Source organism: Chlamydotis macqueenii, chromosome 6 (genome assembly GCF_036417535.1).
Source record: "Chlamydotis macqueenii isolate bChlMac1 chromosome 6, bChlMac1.mat, whole genome shotgun sequence".
Classification (NCBI taxonomy): Eukaryota; Metazoa; Chordata; class Aves; order Otidiformes; family Otididae; genus Chlamydotis; species Chlamydotis macqueenii.
In genome coordinates, this window is record NC_141561.1 from 11,224,554 (window position 1) to 11,240,966 (window position 16,413).

Sequence of the window (16,413 nt, forward strand, 5' to 3'; positions counted from 1 at the left end):
AGTACTTAATAAGACCACTTACTGGAGGTCTGAAGGACATCTGTGCCTGTTACCTAGAAATTAATACTTCTGACTTAGAGCAAGGGACCACTTTAAAGAAAATCTAAAATCTAAAGAGACCGCTAAGAAAATCTTACCTGCGTGTTTGAAATAACTATTAAACATCCAGTGTTTAGACGCTGCTCATTGCAAATGCCAGAGATGAGTTTCAATCCCAAAACCAGTTTAAAAACACTGAGTAACGAGACCAGTGAAAAGCAAAGAACTAGCCAGTTCAATCCATGAGAATTACTACTGTACAACATTTTTGCTAGTTGTTCAAAACAAGGGTGTTAATGGAAATAAGCAACTTTCCAGGGTATACGTTTTACTCCTTTACTGTGTCAGAGAAATGTCATGAGCAGGTCCCAGAAGGATGAACATCCATCACAGCAATGAAAGCTAGAGCAGAATGCAGAAGAATTCAGTAAAATATGGGAATCCTCTTCTCCCACGTGATTTGCGCTATTTCCACTCCATGAGTTGTAACATAAGTGTGTAGAGAACCAAGGGCAGGTTGAAAAAAAAAAAAAAAAAACACAAACAGAATTGCTCCAGAGAAAGATGTCCATCAACCCTATTTTCCTCTGCTGCTATGCCAGGCTTATACAAACCTATTCTGAGCAGTAACATCTGGCTTTTTCATAATATACATTAGGAAGTCACATAGACTCCAAGTCCAGGTTAATTTATGGCAAGACTTCAGGCTCTTCTTATGTTTAAGCACCTGTTCAAGTGCTGTTGTGGATCCGGCTTCACTGCACGGCCTTTAGGAAATTGCCATTTCTACCTTGATTTCCCCACACCAGCATGGTGGAGATAATAAAACTTTTCAGCACAGTTAACCTTCATCAGCTGATGCTTATTCACACTTAAAATGCATCCAGTGCCATTTCAGTTGAAAGAACCGATGGTTGTTACAAACTGGAACCATATGTCAACTATGTTTTCCAAAGTTGCATTCAAGGTCTCATGGAAATGTCAACAGAAACATAAAAAACCACCTATGCAATGATGAGCTGTGATGTGACCGCATGCCACCAGTGAAGTGTCACAGCATACCTAATAAAATGAGACAAGATGGGATATGACCAGACACTACATATAAAATGTCACAATATGCGAGTTCCACGGGAACATACAGCTGATGAGACACCCTGCTGCAAGAAGTAACGTTGTCAGATACCATCAAGCTGGTTGGGAAGAAATTATGAATGGAAAGAAAGGGAACATTCTGTAAAAAGAACCATCTGATCTCTTCCTAACCTCTTTCTTGCTTTTTCCATTTTCCTCGCCAATTTCTTGACATTCATCCTTGGTTGGGCTGCATCTGGTGCTTCTGTATCCTGACGCTTTTTAATTAGTAACCTTGCCTATGGCAAAAGGATTTGCAATGCCTAAACATCTGATGCTTTTTCTAAGTCCTGCATGGACCAGATTGATATAGCACAAAATAATCTCCTCTCAAGGGAAACGTGATTTGGGTAGCTATGCTTACATCAGGGAGTGTGTAGATCCCCACCCAAGGTCATGTAAATGTAATTCAGGGACTATTTTCTCTAGGAGAGAAAGTTGGCTTATAACTTAAGAATCAGATGTACATGTTCTGTGCTTTTTTTTGCTACCATCATGAATTGCAAAAACATGTTCTTCTTCTAGTATAATTTTAATAGAAGTTATTTGTAATTATTAATCTGGATGTAATTTACTGCAGTAATTGTACTAAACAAATCAAATTCTGCACTTGATCACACTGATAGGCTTGGAGAAGTTCTTCCTACATCAGAAGATTTACTCAGATTAACACCAGTGTAATAGAGTACAATTTGGTGCAGGAGGAGCTTTCCATAGCTGTAAAATATACAATACAAATTGAGCAATTTACTTAAATAAGTGCAGGTACCATTACATTTTCCTCTAAATTTTTCACTGGTTCTAAACGTTTCATTACTTCTCAAATGGGAGCTTCACTACCTCTTCCCTCTGTGCTTTCTCCAGTGACTGGCCATATCACTTGCAGTCTTACACTGATCTGCTGCTTTGAGCCTTTTGTGCAACTTTGTGCACTACTGCCTAGGAATCTCAGAAATAAACCACTTGGGACAACTCTGAATCATTCTGAAACTTGCTAAGGATTAAACAAACTGTGGGACTGTCTCTAACCAAACCATCTTATCGGATCCATCAAATTGAACCACTACACCTACACTAAGCATTTTAAACTAGTCATGTAGACTCCGTTGCATATGTATACTTGAGGTGTAACAGAAAGTGTCTTTTGAGTGCTGAGTGAATTACAGGAGTGTCCCTGTATGGCTTTGATGAAGATTTACTCAGTAAGCAAATTATCACAGGCACTGGCTGCCCACTCTGTTGCCTTTGTACACCGCAGTAAAAGCTGCAAGCCCACACACTGGAACTAGGAGAAGCTCATCTTTCCCAGCTTCAGGAAATCGGGAAAATGGGCTGTAATATGACTACTGAAAGAGTACGTTAAGAAAGTTGACACATCCTATTCAAAGGTGCTCATAAACCACCCTTCTAACTGCAGCATGAACCACTGTTATCCAGAGTGCAAGGCATATAGGCTGGAGGCCCATCTCCCTAACACACAAAACACAGGCAAGTGCCCTCAAAAGCCAATGATGACATTTGAGTGAAGCCAAGCGGTCAGTCAAAATGCTGGTGAATGGCCTGAAAAATGCAGGTAGCAAAGCGTGAACTTAAATGCAGTCTATAGGAATCCTTTGGTATGGTAGAATGATGGAAAGTATTTTTCTTCCATGTACCTGCCTTTCTCTGCTGCAGGTTCACTTCCTGAGATTGGGTCTATATGGCTGCATTTACAAACACTGAATTCTTATTACCTTGATTCTCTCTCACAGTTTTTTTTTTGCCATCACAGATGGTAGAATTCTATTTGCTAGCGGTCTGGCCGTGCTTCAAACTCCCCTGCTCAAGAGCAGGATGTGCTGCCAGGATACCACAGCTCTCTCCATTCCCAGCTTCTTAATCCTTCCTGAAAAAAACCTTGCTTCTAGACAACAAATGGTCAGGAAAGAGGGGCACCTCACACCATCCCAGCTGCCCTGGTTCCTTAGTCCCAGGTCTTTGGTAGCTTTATAGACAAGATTTAACTCTGCAGAGAAACTACCAATGTGAATAACTGATGAATGTTTGCATTTTAGTCAAAGCCACAGTCTATGCTCTGGTGTTGGGCAGGGATTTGCTCTTATTTTGCTGCTTCATGGTAACTGATTGCTGATAACTCAGAATGAACTTTTAGATAGCTCACAAAAAATAACGCTTTTTAGACCAGCAGAGCCCTCTCTACAGCCCCAGTTATCAGAATGATAACAGTAAGGTGGCAATGTATCTGTCTTCTCCAAGCAATCTGCCATCCAGGCAAAGGACTGCATACACGTTACCTGTATGTGCAGCTCTGGCAGTTCACTTCTCCCACATCCTTTGCTCTGTGTCTGCAAATCCAGCTCTGATGGAAATATCAGAATGTTTACAAACTGAACACTTTTTTTTTTTTTAAAAAAAAAGAATTAGCATTTACTTAATCACTTATAAAAGCATTTTTTTTCACTCCCTTGTCTTCTGATTTCTCTGCTTATAATCCCCCAAACTACACTGATTTAGCTGACAGCAAAAACCAACACTCATACTTGTAAGAGGTATAAATTTAAGGTTTGATGTTTCATAGCCCTGCAGTGAGCAGAGGGGCAGATATTTTCAAAGTCTGATTTTGTATGCTGCTTTGTATATATTTCAGTTGTTCATATTATCCACTGAAGGAACAAAACTTCTAGCTTTCGAACAAGGCATATGGTGCTTCATTCTAACCCTGAAAAGTGCCGAGATGTGAATTGGCAAGTCAGTGAACATTTTATATGCAGGAGAGCCAGTCTGGGTCATTTTAGTGTTTTATGCTTTCATTGGTTTTTAAATCTGGCCATAATATGAAAAAAAAGGAACAAAAGCACTGTCTAGGACAGGAGTAGTGTTCAAGTGTGTGAGACAAATACTTAGTGGTAGACATCTTCAGAGACCAAGATCTTTTCAGGAATTCTAGAAGTCGCCAGCCAAGTGGAATTGCTAAACTGATTATCCTCTTCATCTCAAGTCTCTATGGGCGATTGCTCTGAAATGTCAATATTAACAGTTCAAGTCAAGCAACAAATTATTAAGTTCAGTAACATTCACTTTGAATCCTGGGTCAATATACAATGAATTACAGGATTATACAATATATCCCAGAACCACTGTCATGTTTGCTCCGTGATTAACTGTGATTCTTTATCAACTCTCCTGACGAGAGTCAACAGCAGCAGACCTTAGCCCCATGGGCTTTCTGCTCCCTGCTTCTCAGCAACTCTGCCACAATGGGAGGACCAAGCCCTGTCAAAATTAGTGACCTACACTGAAATAATGTCCTAATCATGATTTTCAACCGAAGCAGAGAGAATTTAATTTCACAGGCCTTGGTTATCAAGTAAAATTAAGTTGGCAGTGCCTGCAATAAAACACTTACTGTTCCTAACTGACAGGATAAACCCACTCCCATTACTCACTTAAGTAACCCCACCGATATCTACGGGATGACCAAGGTGATCTACTGAACACAAATGATTAAGGTCTATATAGGTAGCTGCCTGACACTTAATGGTCCAGGACTTTGCTCTCAGTTTCTCATGGCCTTATCAGACAAGCTGTTCAGAGTGAAACATTCCATACCAAGTGTCCGCCCAAGGCTGAACTTGATGTAGTTTGAGGTAAAAGGTCCAGAATGAGAGGAACAGGAAAAACAACTTACTTTGCCGGTGTTAGAAAAGGAGTCTCATTTCTGCTCACATGAGATGCTCCAGACTCTCCAGGCTTTTAAGCAAGGGTTTCAAATTTTGCAGGGTTTAGCCTTGATGTCAAGATATACATTATGTCATCCCTGTGAAAATTTGCCCAAATTTGGTCACTCAGAAGACCTCTGCCAAGTTTCAGTTTGCACATGTTCAGTAAGAACATGTTAAGAGTTTGGCACTTAATATTCTTCAACATTAAATATTTCCTCAGCATACTCATCCCCCTGTTCTGTGGGCCAGGTAGACGTGGCAGGCTCCACATGAAACTGCAAGCACTGAGCACCTCGTCCTATTGCTCTTCTGACCAACCAAGGGCCAACAAAGCACAGGGCACATGGCCTGAAACCACGCTGCTGCCTTTCTTGCTTTTTGCTGCTGTCTTGCAGGACTCAAGGCAACACAAAGGTGGCAATCTGTAACTCACTGAGGTACAAGAAACCTAGAGGTGGTTACATGCTTTTCATGCCCAGAAATGTAGTTCAGTAAGACCCATATACTGTAAATGGATCTAAATTCAGCCAAGTTCCTTCTTGTTCTTAAATTAGCAACTTCATTATCAGCCAACACAACAAGTAACACAACAAACCTTTACTTCAGTTATATAGAGACTACACTGAGGTACATATACTTGCTCTTAGACACCTACATTAATCCTAAAAGCCTAAAATCCTGCTGATGAAGCCAAGAATTTATTTGCATATAAATATCACACACAGCTATCTATGTGTAGCCTCACCTCAACACTTCCTTGACAAAAGTAATTCCCAGGCCTTTCCATACTGCTGTTTAAACCCTCAGCACTGATGCTGTATCAGAAACTGCCCGTAGCAGTATTTCCTTCCACTTCAAGCAAGGCAAAACAAAACGATGATTGCTAAACAGAAAAGAAAATCTGTATGGAAAGTAAAGACATTTCCTAGATGCTAAGTCATCATTTAATTGTGCAAGAGGACTTTAAAAGTTTTCAATGATACAGAAATGGTGACAGTGCTCTTTTGTGACTACATTGTTATACTTGAAATTGTAAAGTACATTTCGGAACTGTAAGTATAAAAGTGTGAGACCAACGTAAAATATTAAGATTCAGACAATGAATTACACGATGTTTTTGTTATTTGCCTTGAGGTTTTTGAGTCTTCAGGGTGTGATTTTATCACATTCACAACCTCTTCTTCAGGAGGCTCAAAAACTATTCTCTTTTAAACACAATGAAATGACAGCCAAGAATCCTCTATCATCATTTGATCCTAGCAGCTGACAGCTCACAGAAAACCATCAGCTATCATGAGATTTGTGATAAAACTGCAAGATCTGACAATTCTGCTAATAACTGATTCAGATCTGAAGAACCTGAATTCAATCACACTTAATCCTGAGAGAAATTATTTGGATACAAGTCTGTTGGATTTATCCCACTGATAATAATTTAGAACTTTACCCTGCCATATAGATAATTGGATTTGATTCTCAAGGTACCAGGTTTCTGCTCACACCATCAGGAATGCCTTGGCCTAAAAGGGTATGAAAATATTCACTATAAACTAAGAGAGCATAATGAATACTGTAGGACAGTGGGACACACAACATCTCTTTTATAGGCATGGCAATAGGACAACTACACAACTCATGAGTTATGACACTAACAGTCACTTAGGAGACTGCTCTAAATGTATGCCTCTAAAATATTTTTACCATACCAGAAAGTCATCATTTCAGCTTATTGTATGTATTCTTAGGTAAACACACTTTAAAAAAAAAAAACCCAAATTATTGTTATGCTTAATTGACAGTCTTTTCCATATTCCTTCAACTGTGTCAGTGTTTAGCAGAAGGAATCCTCTTACAATACTTTCACATGAAATGAGTAGTGATTCAGGTCTACTGTGGTATAAAAAAAAAAAGTCACTCTTAACTTTGCTCAGTATCTAGATGTAAATGACTCCCTAATTCAACAGTACATATTGTCCTGAAGAAATCCTAGTAAGGTAGATTACAAAAGGAAACATTTATTTGACAAGATCACTTTTTAACAATGGCAGTTGTTGAAAGCTTCTCAGGTGCTGGGAATCTGAGTAGTTGCATGTGGAGATGAAGAGGAGGGTAGAGCACAGGTGAGGCAGTGAGAAGTTCACAATAAATGCTCTCATCCACACCTGGGAGTTATCACATCAGAAATGGAAGTCATCTGTGCTAGGAGACTGTCAGAAGCTACATGTTAATTGAAGGAAGATATTTAGAATATTTCCTAAAAAACATGTCAGTAAGACTGATTCTTTCTATGTAATTCTCCCATTCACCAGTCCTGTCGCAGCAGATTAATATCTCAAGAAATAATGAGAATTTTGAAAACTTAGACAAAAAATACATCTAGGCCATAGTTTCCTGCATTATTGCCAAGAAAACATGAAGGGAACTGCTTATTCATTTCCAAGGACATAAGAGAAACAGTTGTTAGTAAGTTAAGAAATGGTTTTAAGAACTACAAAGGGTGAAATGAATAATGATGGTTATTATTAAGTAACTAATAATGCCTTCTAGAATAATGCAAAATATGCCAGGTGTTAAACACACTAACATGCCAGCCAAACTACTTTGTCCTCATCCAAAGATGCTCCCAGGTGATGGGTCTGGATGGGCACAGTACAGTCCAGCATCAGGCACAGCATGGCTGTAGGAGGTGCATGGTTAATCAGGGAGATGTGTCAGCACTGTAACTGGAATGCCTGGTAAAATGGCAGCAATGGAACACAGATCTCTCTGTATTTTACTGCTGCAGTAAAAGGACTTTTGCCTTGATGTCTACTAGAATTTAAATCAGATATTGAACTCTTTAACTCAACTAAAACTGCTACTGACTTAAAGTGAATTTTTCTTGATAAATCCTGACTTTAAAATGGGAATCTAATGTTATCTTTGTTGTTTGGGACTGAAATCTCAGCAAATACAATGAATGTATTTTGAAGCAGTTTCATAAAACTGCATGGATGGTCCAGATCCGACCCGGACAAGTGGGCAAGTGGCTAGAGCAAGAACCTGCATTTGGTCCAGCCCAGCCGTGTAGGCTGAGAGGTCTCACCGGGGCTGAGCACATTTCCTAGTCAGAGCCCAGGGAGGAACCAACTGAGATCAGTTGGTATGAAATAGAGAAAGGACATAATACTGTTACAGGCATGGTGGCAAAGGAAGGACATTTGTATTTCTTAATTTTTGAGGAATTCAGCTATTTGTTTTATATTTACATTGAAGAATGACAATTACATTGGTTGACTCGCCATTTTAGAATATATGTGAAGGGCCAAGCAAGGCGAAGCAATGAATCATCACCAGTTGAGCCAATCTATTTACAGCATAGAAAGGCAAATACAGATCCAAATATGTGCTAAGGCTCTCTTGTTGTAATGCTTTGCCCTTTCATCAGGTCCCCTTGCCAGTCGTTTGTCTTCTCTGTGTCTGTGGGGATCCCCACAGCTGGCAGACAAATACTAAAACCACAGTGATTTCCTCACTTATTATTTTTGGCAAGAAAATGCAGTATTGGGCTGTGTGATTCCGACCAGTGCAGAAACGTGTCACTGAAGGAGGCAGGTAGTGACACACAACAAAACTCAATGAACCTGCAAAAACCAGAGTGTTTGGCCCCCACAGGAGTGAATTAACTCAGGGGTAAGGAAGTTAAAACTTTCTTCCTCTTGCAGAGCTACTGTGCATCCTCCGATGCTGGGGAACTGCTGGAGACTGCAGTAACTCTAGCAGCCTCTTTGAACCCAGCCCAACCACTGTCATTCGTTCTGTTGAACACGGCTTCCTGGGTCCACTCAGACTTTGCTGATGTCTCAGTTTTATACTACAGCTCCCTCGTCTGTCCCTCTGGAGAGACAGAGGCACCTAGAGTCTGTCCACTGTGGGTCTTCCTAAAACTGACAGCAAGTACTTACTGAGCTTTCCAAAAAGGCATCACAGCACCAATCTGTCCCTGGGTAAACATGAGTCAGAGATTTAGAGTTTACTCTCAACATCTCATAAAAAGCATTGATACTGTCACAAAAGACTGGGTTTTCTTTTTTAATAGTTTAAAAAAAATGTGCATTTTTATACAACACCGAAACAGGGCTCATTAAAATGAGGTAGGTGGAGCAGGCAAGTTCCCCTCTTGTTGAAGAAGAGTAGAAGTGAGCATAGTGCACTGCAATTCAAAATCCTTCATACAGGGAAGCTCTAGTTCCCAAACCCAAATTAGGCTACGCAGTACCAAAAATCATCAGAAGAAATTTAGCTGATAGAAAACATACTGATAACTTCCTGGAGTCATGCCTATCTTTGTGTTACTACTCACCACCTGCATAGGTGAAGTGAGGTTAATCACAGTAGGAAACTGTTATGAAATAATTTTGATTGAGGAAATAACCAATTAAGCTTCCCCTGTGGCAAAAAAAAAAAAAAGCATAGCTGCAAGTGTTTCATAGCTACTCTGGAAACAACAGTACTATTCAGAAGCTTAAAGTAACTAGACTTCAGTATATTGCAGAAGCAAGGTGCAAAAGGAAAACCTTCATGTATCAACAGCTATAGTGGACACACGGTAACTCCAACTATCTTCCACATATATATATGAAAGTGTGCATACACCTTCTATTTAAGGAGGCTCCCCAACACACAGAAGCCTGCTATACACAGCTTGCTTGTAACATGTAAATCAACAAACACAGGCAAAGTTTGCAGCTTCTAAAAACATCTTTCTCATCAAGTGTGGTTTTGCAAACAGATGCTGTAGAGCATGAAAACAACCATTCTGACTAATTCCATCTCTCTCAGCAGAAACTCTATCTTTAAAAGTCACTCATCACTGAATGGCCTTTGGTCTGCAGAAAAATGTGAAGTATGCTTTAATTACATCCCCAGTGGCCTCCTATTTGATGTCCTGTCCACTATATCTCTGTCGAGACAGCCTTATCTCTGGATATTTTTCAATTGCACTAAACAGCATTTATTCAGGACCTCACTGATTCGCTGTATCAGTATGTGGCTATTTGCTCTTTAACCGTAATTTTGAAGTCTGCCTCATTAAACAAGGTAATATTTCCAGTAACACTTACTAGTAATGGCTGCATTAATTAACATTACATTCAAATGGAATCCCTTTGAGTATACGTATCACACTGCTAGCATGTTTATACCTAAGGTTTTAATATCAACACATGTTCTTACAAGAGAATTCTTGCTTTATAACAATGCATTCTAGTTGTGAATTAAGCACTGCTTGATATGTTAGATATGGTGTCCCTATATTTTAGTGTGCTACATCATTCATATACTTCATTCACATTTTGTTTCCCCTTTACAACAGTTAGTCATATACATCAGATGAACTGGATATCAGCCCTGCACCGTGAAGATGCCTTTTCTATATCATCTGAGTTTTCAGAGTCAGCCTCTTGCAGCACTGTAATACACAGAAAAAAAATCCCTCATGCACATCTTACCTCTTTGGTGTGGGTATGGAAGGAGACGGACATGTCCAAGAGAAGTTTCCTCTGTTCCACCCTCCGGACAAAGTCCTGAATCCGTACTTCCAGATGCCGGGCTGCTTTATAGATCTCCTCAGGGTCACATTCCCCAGTCTGAGCCAACTGCTCTGCAGCCTCCAAAAGCTTGTCTGCATTGGTGTACGTATTCTACCAGCAAACAAAGCAAGAAATGGAGTATGAGTAATACAACTGTGGCAAGTAAACCCCTGAAATCGGCTGATTATACTTTTGATGGCATGAAAGCAAGTGAATACCAGAGTTTTAGAACAATAGTAATATTTCCTACTGGCACTGCCATCTGTGAAATGAGAATGTATAAAGCCACACAGACTGATCCTGAGTACACACGAAATAATTTCTTGTTTGAAACACACCACCCCAGCTCAGTCCTGCCAGGCACAGCAACAGGACTGTGCACTTGTTTATTTCCAAGTCCCCCGGAATTTCTCAAAGATAATGTAGTGAAGCAAGTGGGACTAACCACCTCAGAAGCCTACAGTGCCTCACGTGACACTTGCCTACAAGCTCATTGCAAAGGCCTCCCAACAGCTATCACATTACAGCATGTAATCATGTTAGCCAGAGAGGTCTCAGCCTCAAGAAACATTTGCCTTTCACTGGCTTTTGTAAGGCAACTTGACAAGACTGCATCTTCAAGTTCCTTCTACATTTTTTTTCCTCTCATCTACTGCTCTGCATCATATTTCTAAATGGAATAAGTCCATTTGATTAGCTTGCAGCTGCCAGTATGTAATGCTGAGATTACTTTGGAGGGGCATCATTTCCAGTCTGTCCCAGGTACATACCTGCCCTCTATTACATAAGAATTTGACCACTTCACTGTCCTGAATAGATTTACCCCATAGCCAGAGCCTTTGCGATATGAGATGTGTTACTCCTACTTTACAGAGAGGGAACTGAAGAACACAGAGCTAAGCGATGTGCCCAAGACATGTCAGACTGTGGAGGAACAGAGGTGAATTCCATCAAACTTATCTCAGCTTTCAAATTACCTGCCTCATCCTTTCTCTCCCTCTTTCACGTTTCTGGAAAACACCACTAATACACCAGAATGTCTTATAAACAAAAGCAGAAACATAAAGAGAGTGGTGTCGTCTTCTCCATAGACATGGAGCTATGGTTTAGTCAGCTGCGTTTAGCTAACTAAACATTGCCAGCCTTTGCTGTCATAGAAAAGGTTTTTTCACTCAAGTTGAGGCCAATAGCTCTGTGGCAGTTAACAAAAATAAGGAGAGACAAAGGCAGAAGCTTAAGGGTGTTTCCAGTACCGGGTAAGATCTTCAGAAATGCTCACATGATCACAGAAATGCTTGGCCTACGGCTGCTCACACTGAGAATTTTAACCTCCCCATCAACAGAAGCAGAACTGCAGCACTTTCATTTTCAAAATCCTACTGAGAATCCTCCTCAGTTTAAAAATGCATTAAATCAATGCATGTACACAAAATACCTTTGAACACTGTGGACACACATGTACTTCTGAGCATTAAAAGAACACTGACAAACATAAAAGCCATGAATCAAGTCATGTTGTCCTTACTTAGCTAATATCCTGCTGCAGTCAATAGCTGTTGCTTGAGAAAATACTCAATACAAAGATGGAAAACTGGCCTCCAAGTGTTTAATGGGGGAAAAATATTTCCAGTCATAAAAAGCTGAAAGAAAACAGCTCATTCACTGTTCATTTTCCCAGTTGCTGAGGGCTGAATATAAATATACAGTATTTACGTTTCTCATTTTGGACTGTGAAGAACATATTCTAGACAGTTTTGTCACCAATAGTAAATTTTTATTCCCTCATTTTCAGGCCCTGCTATAATGGTTAGGTTGTTAACAGCGGCAAAATGTTAAGTTTTAATAATAATTTTTTGGAAACTTCTTCAGCTGCGAATTTGTAAAAAATGTTCCATTTAATATGATGTGAATTAGGGTCCCATTTCACTTAACAGAATCCTTTCTGAATGATCCTCTTCCAATAGTATTTGGAGCAAATGCCAAAGCTAGCACTATTTTTCAAAGTCTACTCCACTCTAGAGTTTTTCACACATTACCACTACAACAGCTCAAACACCAGCCCAGCTCCCTGGGAAGAAGGCTGTCCCCTGGTTTTATTTGTAATGTTTAGTATACTTTAAAATGCATTCACTCTCTGTTTATGGCACAGATTTGAGACATGAGCATCTTTGTTGAAATACAGTAGGAATACAGCTTTGCTGCATTTGTCCCTTACACACTTAGGTTCATCTCTGCTGAAAACCATTACAAGTTTACTGACTCTGACATGCGCTGTACCTAATTACATCTAGATCAGATGAGTTCACCAATACGATGATCAGATACAAATATACTGCATGGTGAGCCGTAGACTTTGGGGAAAAAAAGGAGCTCAGTTTGGCCTCTGCAGAGGCTCTGGCCACACTGCCCAGACAGTAAAGGATGGTCCTGCAGCAGTCCCTTTGTATTGCACAAGGTTCTCCAGAGGCAAAGGGGATTTTCTACAAGGAGGTTGGCTGGATGTGAAAGAAGGCACACCTAGTATTTCCCTTGGGCTGTGCCAGGCAGTGTCAGCATACAGTGATGCTTCCCTGAAGCATTTGTACCTAATTTTGGACACATGTGCATAAATGTGTCATGCATAAGAAATCTGAACAAAATGCTTTTTATGTATGGTGAAATTTTTCTTCACCTCTTTTTCTATCCTTGTCCACTGAGTTCCTAGCTAAGTGTCTGAGTTTTAAAAATAGGTGCAATTTATGACAGAAAAAAACACTAATGGCTTTATCCCTGCCATTCTAGAATGAAGGTCTGGTGCTGAGAGATTTCCAGCTCACTGTTGCAGATTTAAGAGGTTTAGATGCATTTCAGATAAGCAACCACATTTGGGAGTTAACCACATTTGCCTTGAACTCCAGAGTTTGACGTATTCATGAAAGGATTGTCATCTACTGTTGGACGAGATATAAACACAGCACAGGCCAAATAAGCTAGAGGTCAGTTATTTACTGAGGGCCTGCTCTACTTTTGTTCTGTTCATTTTCTTCAAGTGCACACAAATCATATCAGAACTTGTTACGCATACCAAATATTTTCATATACGTGTTTTTCTCTACAAGTGCTGAACTAAAGCTGTGTTGAACCTGAGAGCTTCATCCTAGTTGGTACTATAATGCTGCACCGCTTGCCTGCTTCGTACATTTTCATCCTGAGCTCGCTCTCTGGTTAGCAAGCCTTTCACAGTACAGCCCCTTATTTAATTTGTTTGAAGCACTTTGTACCTTTTTGGTGTGACATAACCCTGGATCAGGCAGGGTGCGAATCCAGGAGAGAATTACATCTCATGATGAATAAAAGCATATAATGCCTCTGTATCCTGCCACCTCGAGCCAGAAAAGGTTACCTCAGATTCCCAGCCCTTCTGAGATCTGAAAAGATCTACCAGGACACAGGATCTAGGTACACCTCCAAATGGGCACGAAGATTAAAAACTTTCTAAGAAGGTAAAGGTTAAGCTGTACACATGAGGAGAAACATGAGGTAGGGGAATGGGGCAGGGGCTCAGATATGGTATTACATTAAACACAAAAGACGTATCCTAGACACTGCACTTCCCAAGTAGATAGTCAGATACGCTGAAGGGGAACGAGGCAGCACCAGTTTGCCTTATTCCATGTTAAACAATTTCTGGGGCTCTAAAAGGCAGTTCCAGGCAAAGGTTCCTCCTATTGTTTCAGAGAGCTTTGTCACCTAGGTTTCACCATGTAAAAGGCATGGAAGAGATGGCATCTCTAGAGGCCAGTAAGTACTGATGAGAGACAGAACTTAGATGGCTAGCTTAGATCTGATCTTCTTGACTAAAGACTAGTGATGTGAATCCCATCTTATGCCTGCAGGCTGAAGCTTAGGAGACTTATTAGGCTTTCTGTGATGTGATATCTCCTTTATGTTCTTTAGAGTTGTGACTCTACTCTTCAACACCAAAGATGAAATTGCAGTATTATTACTTCTGCTGCAAAGATGGGCTGTCAAGACAAAGTTCAAAGCCTGATCTGTCTCTCACTGAAAACAGTAAAAAGGATCTTACTGACTTCAGTGAGAACTGGGTCAGCCTCCTAGCCATTTACTCAAGATCGTAGGAGCAGACAGAAGACGGCAAAGGGCTAAAAATACAACTCCGGAGGCCTCATACCCCTGTTCTGCATATAGACAGCAAGTAGCACTCCTCCCTGCAGAAACTACAGCATGATTCACATTCACAAAATTATAATTATGGAGCTGATTCTGTATTTGTTCTCAATCCTTATAAACTATTGTTATCCTTAATTATGGAGCTCAGTTACCACTATCAGATTATTTGCTCAGGCCATTTTGTTAAAATTTGCTCCATTTTTTGTTTAGGTTAAGTGATGTCACAGTCAGGCTTTTGTGGACAACTATATCTTTAGTAATTTGATATTCTACAGCTAAAGTAAGTGACCACAATGAAGCATTTCTTTGATAAATAAATCTGAGGTTTAAGGAAGCATCCATCTTTGTCAAAATTCCTCCTCCCTTAAGAAGGGCAAAGGCTAAGTGCATATGATGATCTAATGTAAGAAGTGATTTTATTCAGTTTGAATTTCTCATAATCAAATCAAGACCTGTATTCTTACTTGTGCTCTGTTGCTCTAATTTAAAACAGACTTTACCAGGAATCACAGTTACAGAAGTTAAAGGCAGAATATACCTCCGAGGCCAAGCAGCCACTTGTTCTATTAATACAGGATTGTGCCCTACTGTACACTAGAATGGAAACTTCTTCAGATCCTGTTAAAAAATACCCAGGTTAATGAAGTTTCCATCGCCTTCTTTTGCAGATTCTTCTTCCCTCAGATATGGCAATTCATCTTAAGTTTTTCTTGTCATAATTTTGCCCCAGTTCTCCTTGCCCTGTCCTTCAAGTTTGAGTTCTTCAAATACTACAGCCTGTTATATTCAGCTTTGATGGACATGTCAGAACATGCCAACCTTTAAATGAGTGAATCACAACTGTTTAAATAGTTTAACACGAGGGCATCAGGTAACTTTGAGAGTGCAAGCATGTGTGAGTGTGTGTCCAAGTATCAACCATTTGACAATTTCAACGAAATCATAGCTGCTTTCAGAACTGCATCTATTTGCGAACACAGTCTAGGAACCACAGTGCCTGGAATGTCACCTACGCTTCAGCACACGAGCAACACACAGAAAACCTCTGCCAGCTCCCAGAAAAGTTATCTTTGCAGCAGGTATGGGGTAGAAAGGTCCTAACGCCTCTCATCTCTCATTGTGAGACTATGGTTCTTTCATAATGTTTTAAAATTATTTTTCTTCAGACACTTTCTGACTGGGCACCTGTATTTACTGATCCATTGTTACTTCCTTCCTCGCTGACATTTGAAGCTTAGCTCAGTTCAGGAACATCCACGGATCTGGGAATGTGAAGTTCACTCCCATTTCAGATGGCTAAAAGGCAGATACAATACCATGGCTGTACTAATTACTACTTTACATTGTCAGTAATTCCATTATTTCTGTGGATTATCTAAGCATAAGGGATTTTTCAGCATGAATCAGAAATAAACAGTCCCCAGGAATGACAAGGTGGATATCACACAGCATCCTCAGTAACCATTGCCAAGAACCACATATTTTTCCATGTATCGTTATCTTTTATTTATGATTTTCCCTCTGGGTTCACACACAAACTGAAATGAATTTATTAGTTGAATTTAAAAGAATGACACTTACCCATTACATCAAATGCTGAAACTCCAGATAAACTGTTTAAAAGCTACCTTAGACCTTCAAACTAATAAATAAGCAAGATTAGAATTAACAGCTGGAAATACATTAGCTAAAATAATAATTCTTTGTGCTATTTCATATTGAGTGCTTACTTTAGACTGAAAAAAATGTTGCCTATGGTATATTTTATCACATCAACT

General features: G+C 39.9%; 1 protein-coding gene across 2 annotated transcripts in view; it reads right to left on the reverse strand.

Moving 5' to 3' along the window:
• KALRN (kalirin RhoGEF kinase) overlaps positions 1-16,413 on the reverse strand; it is a 508,172-nt gene that overhangs the window by 204,693 nt on the left and 287,066 nt on the right. For both annotated transcript variants that reach the window (XM_086751416.1, XM_086751415.1), the window contains one exon: positions 10,385-10,576. In XM_086751416.1, the coding sequence (XP_086607542.1) occupies positions 10,385-10,576 (192 nt within the window). The remainder of the gene's footprint in view (positions 1-10,384; positions 10,577-16,413) is intronic.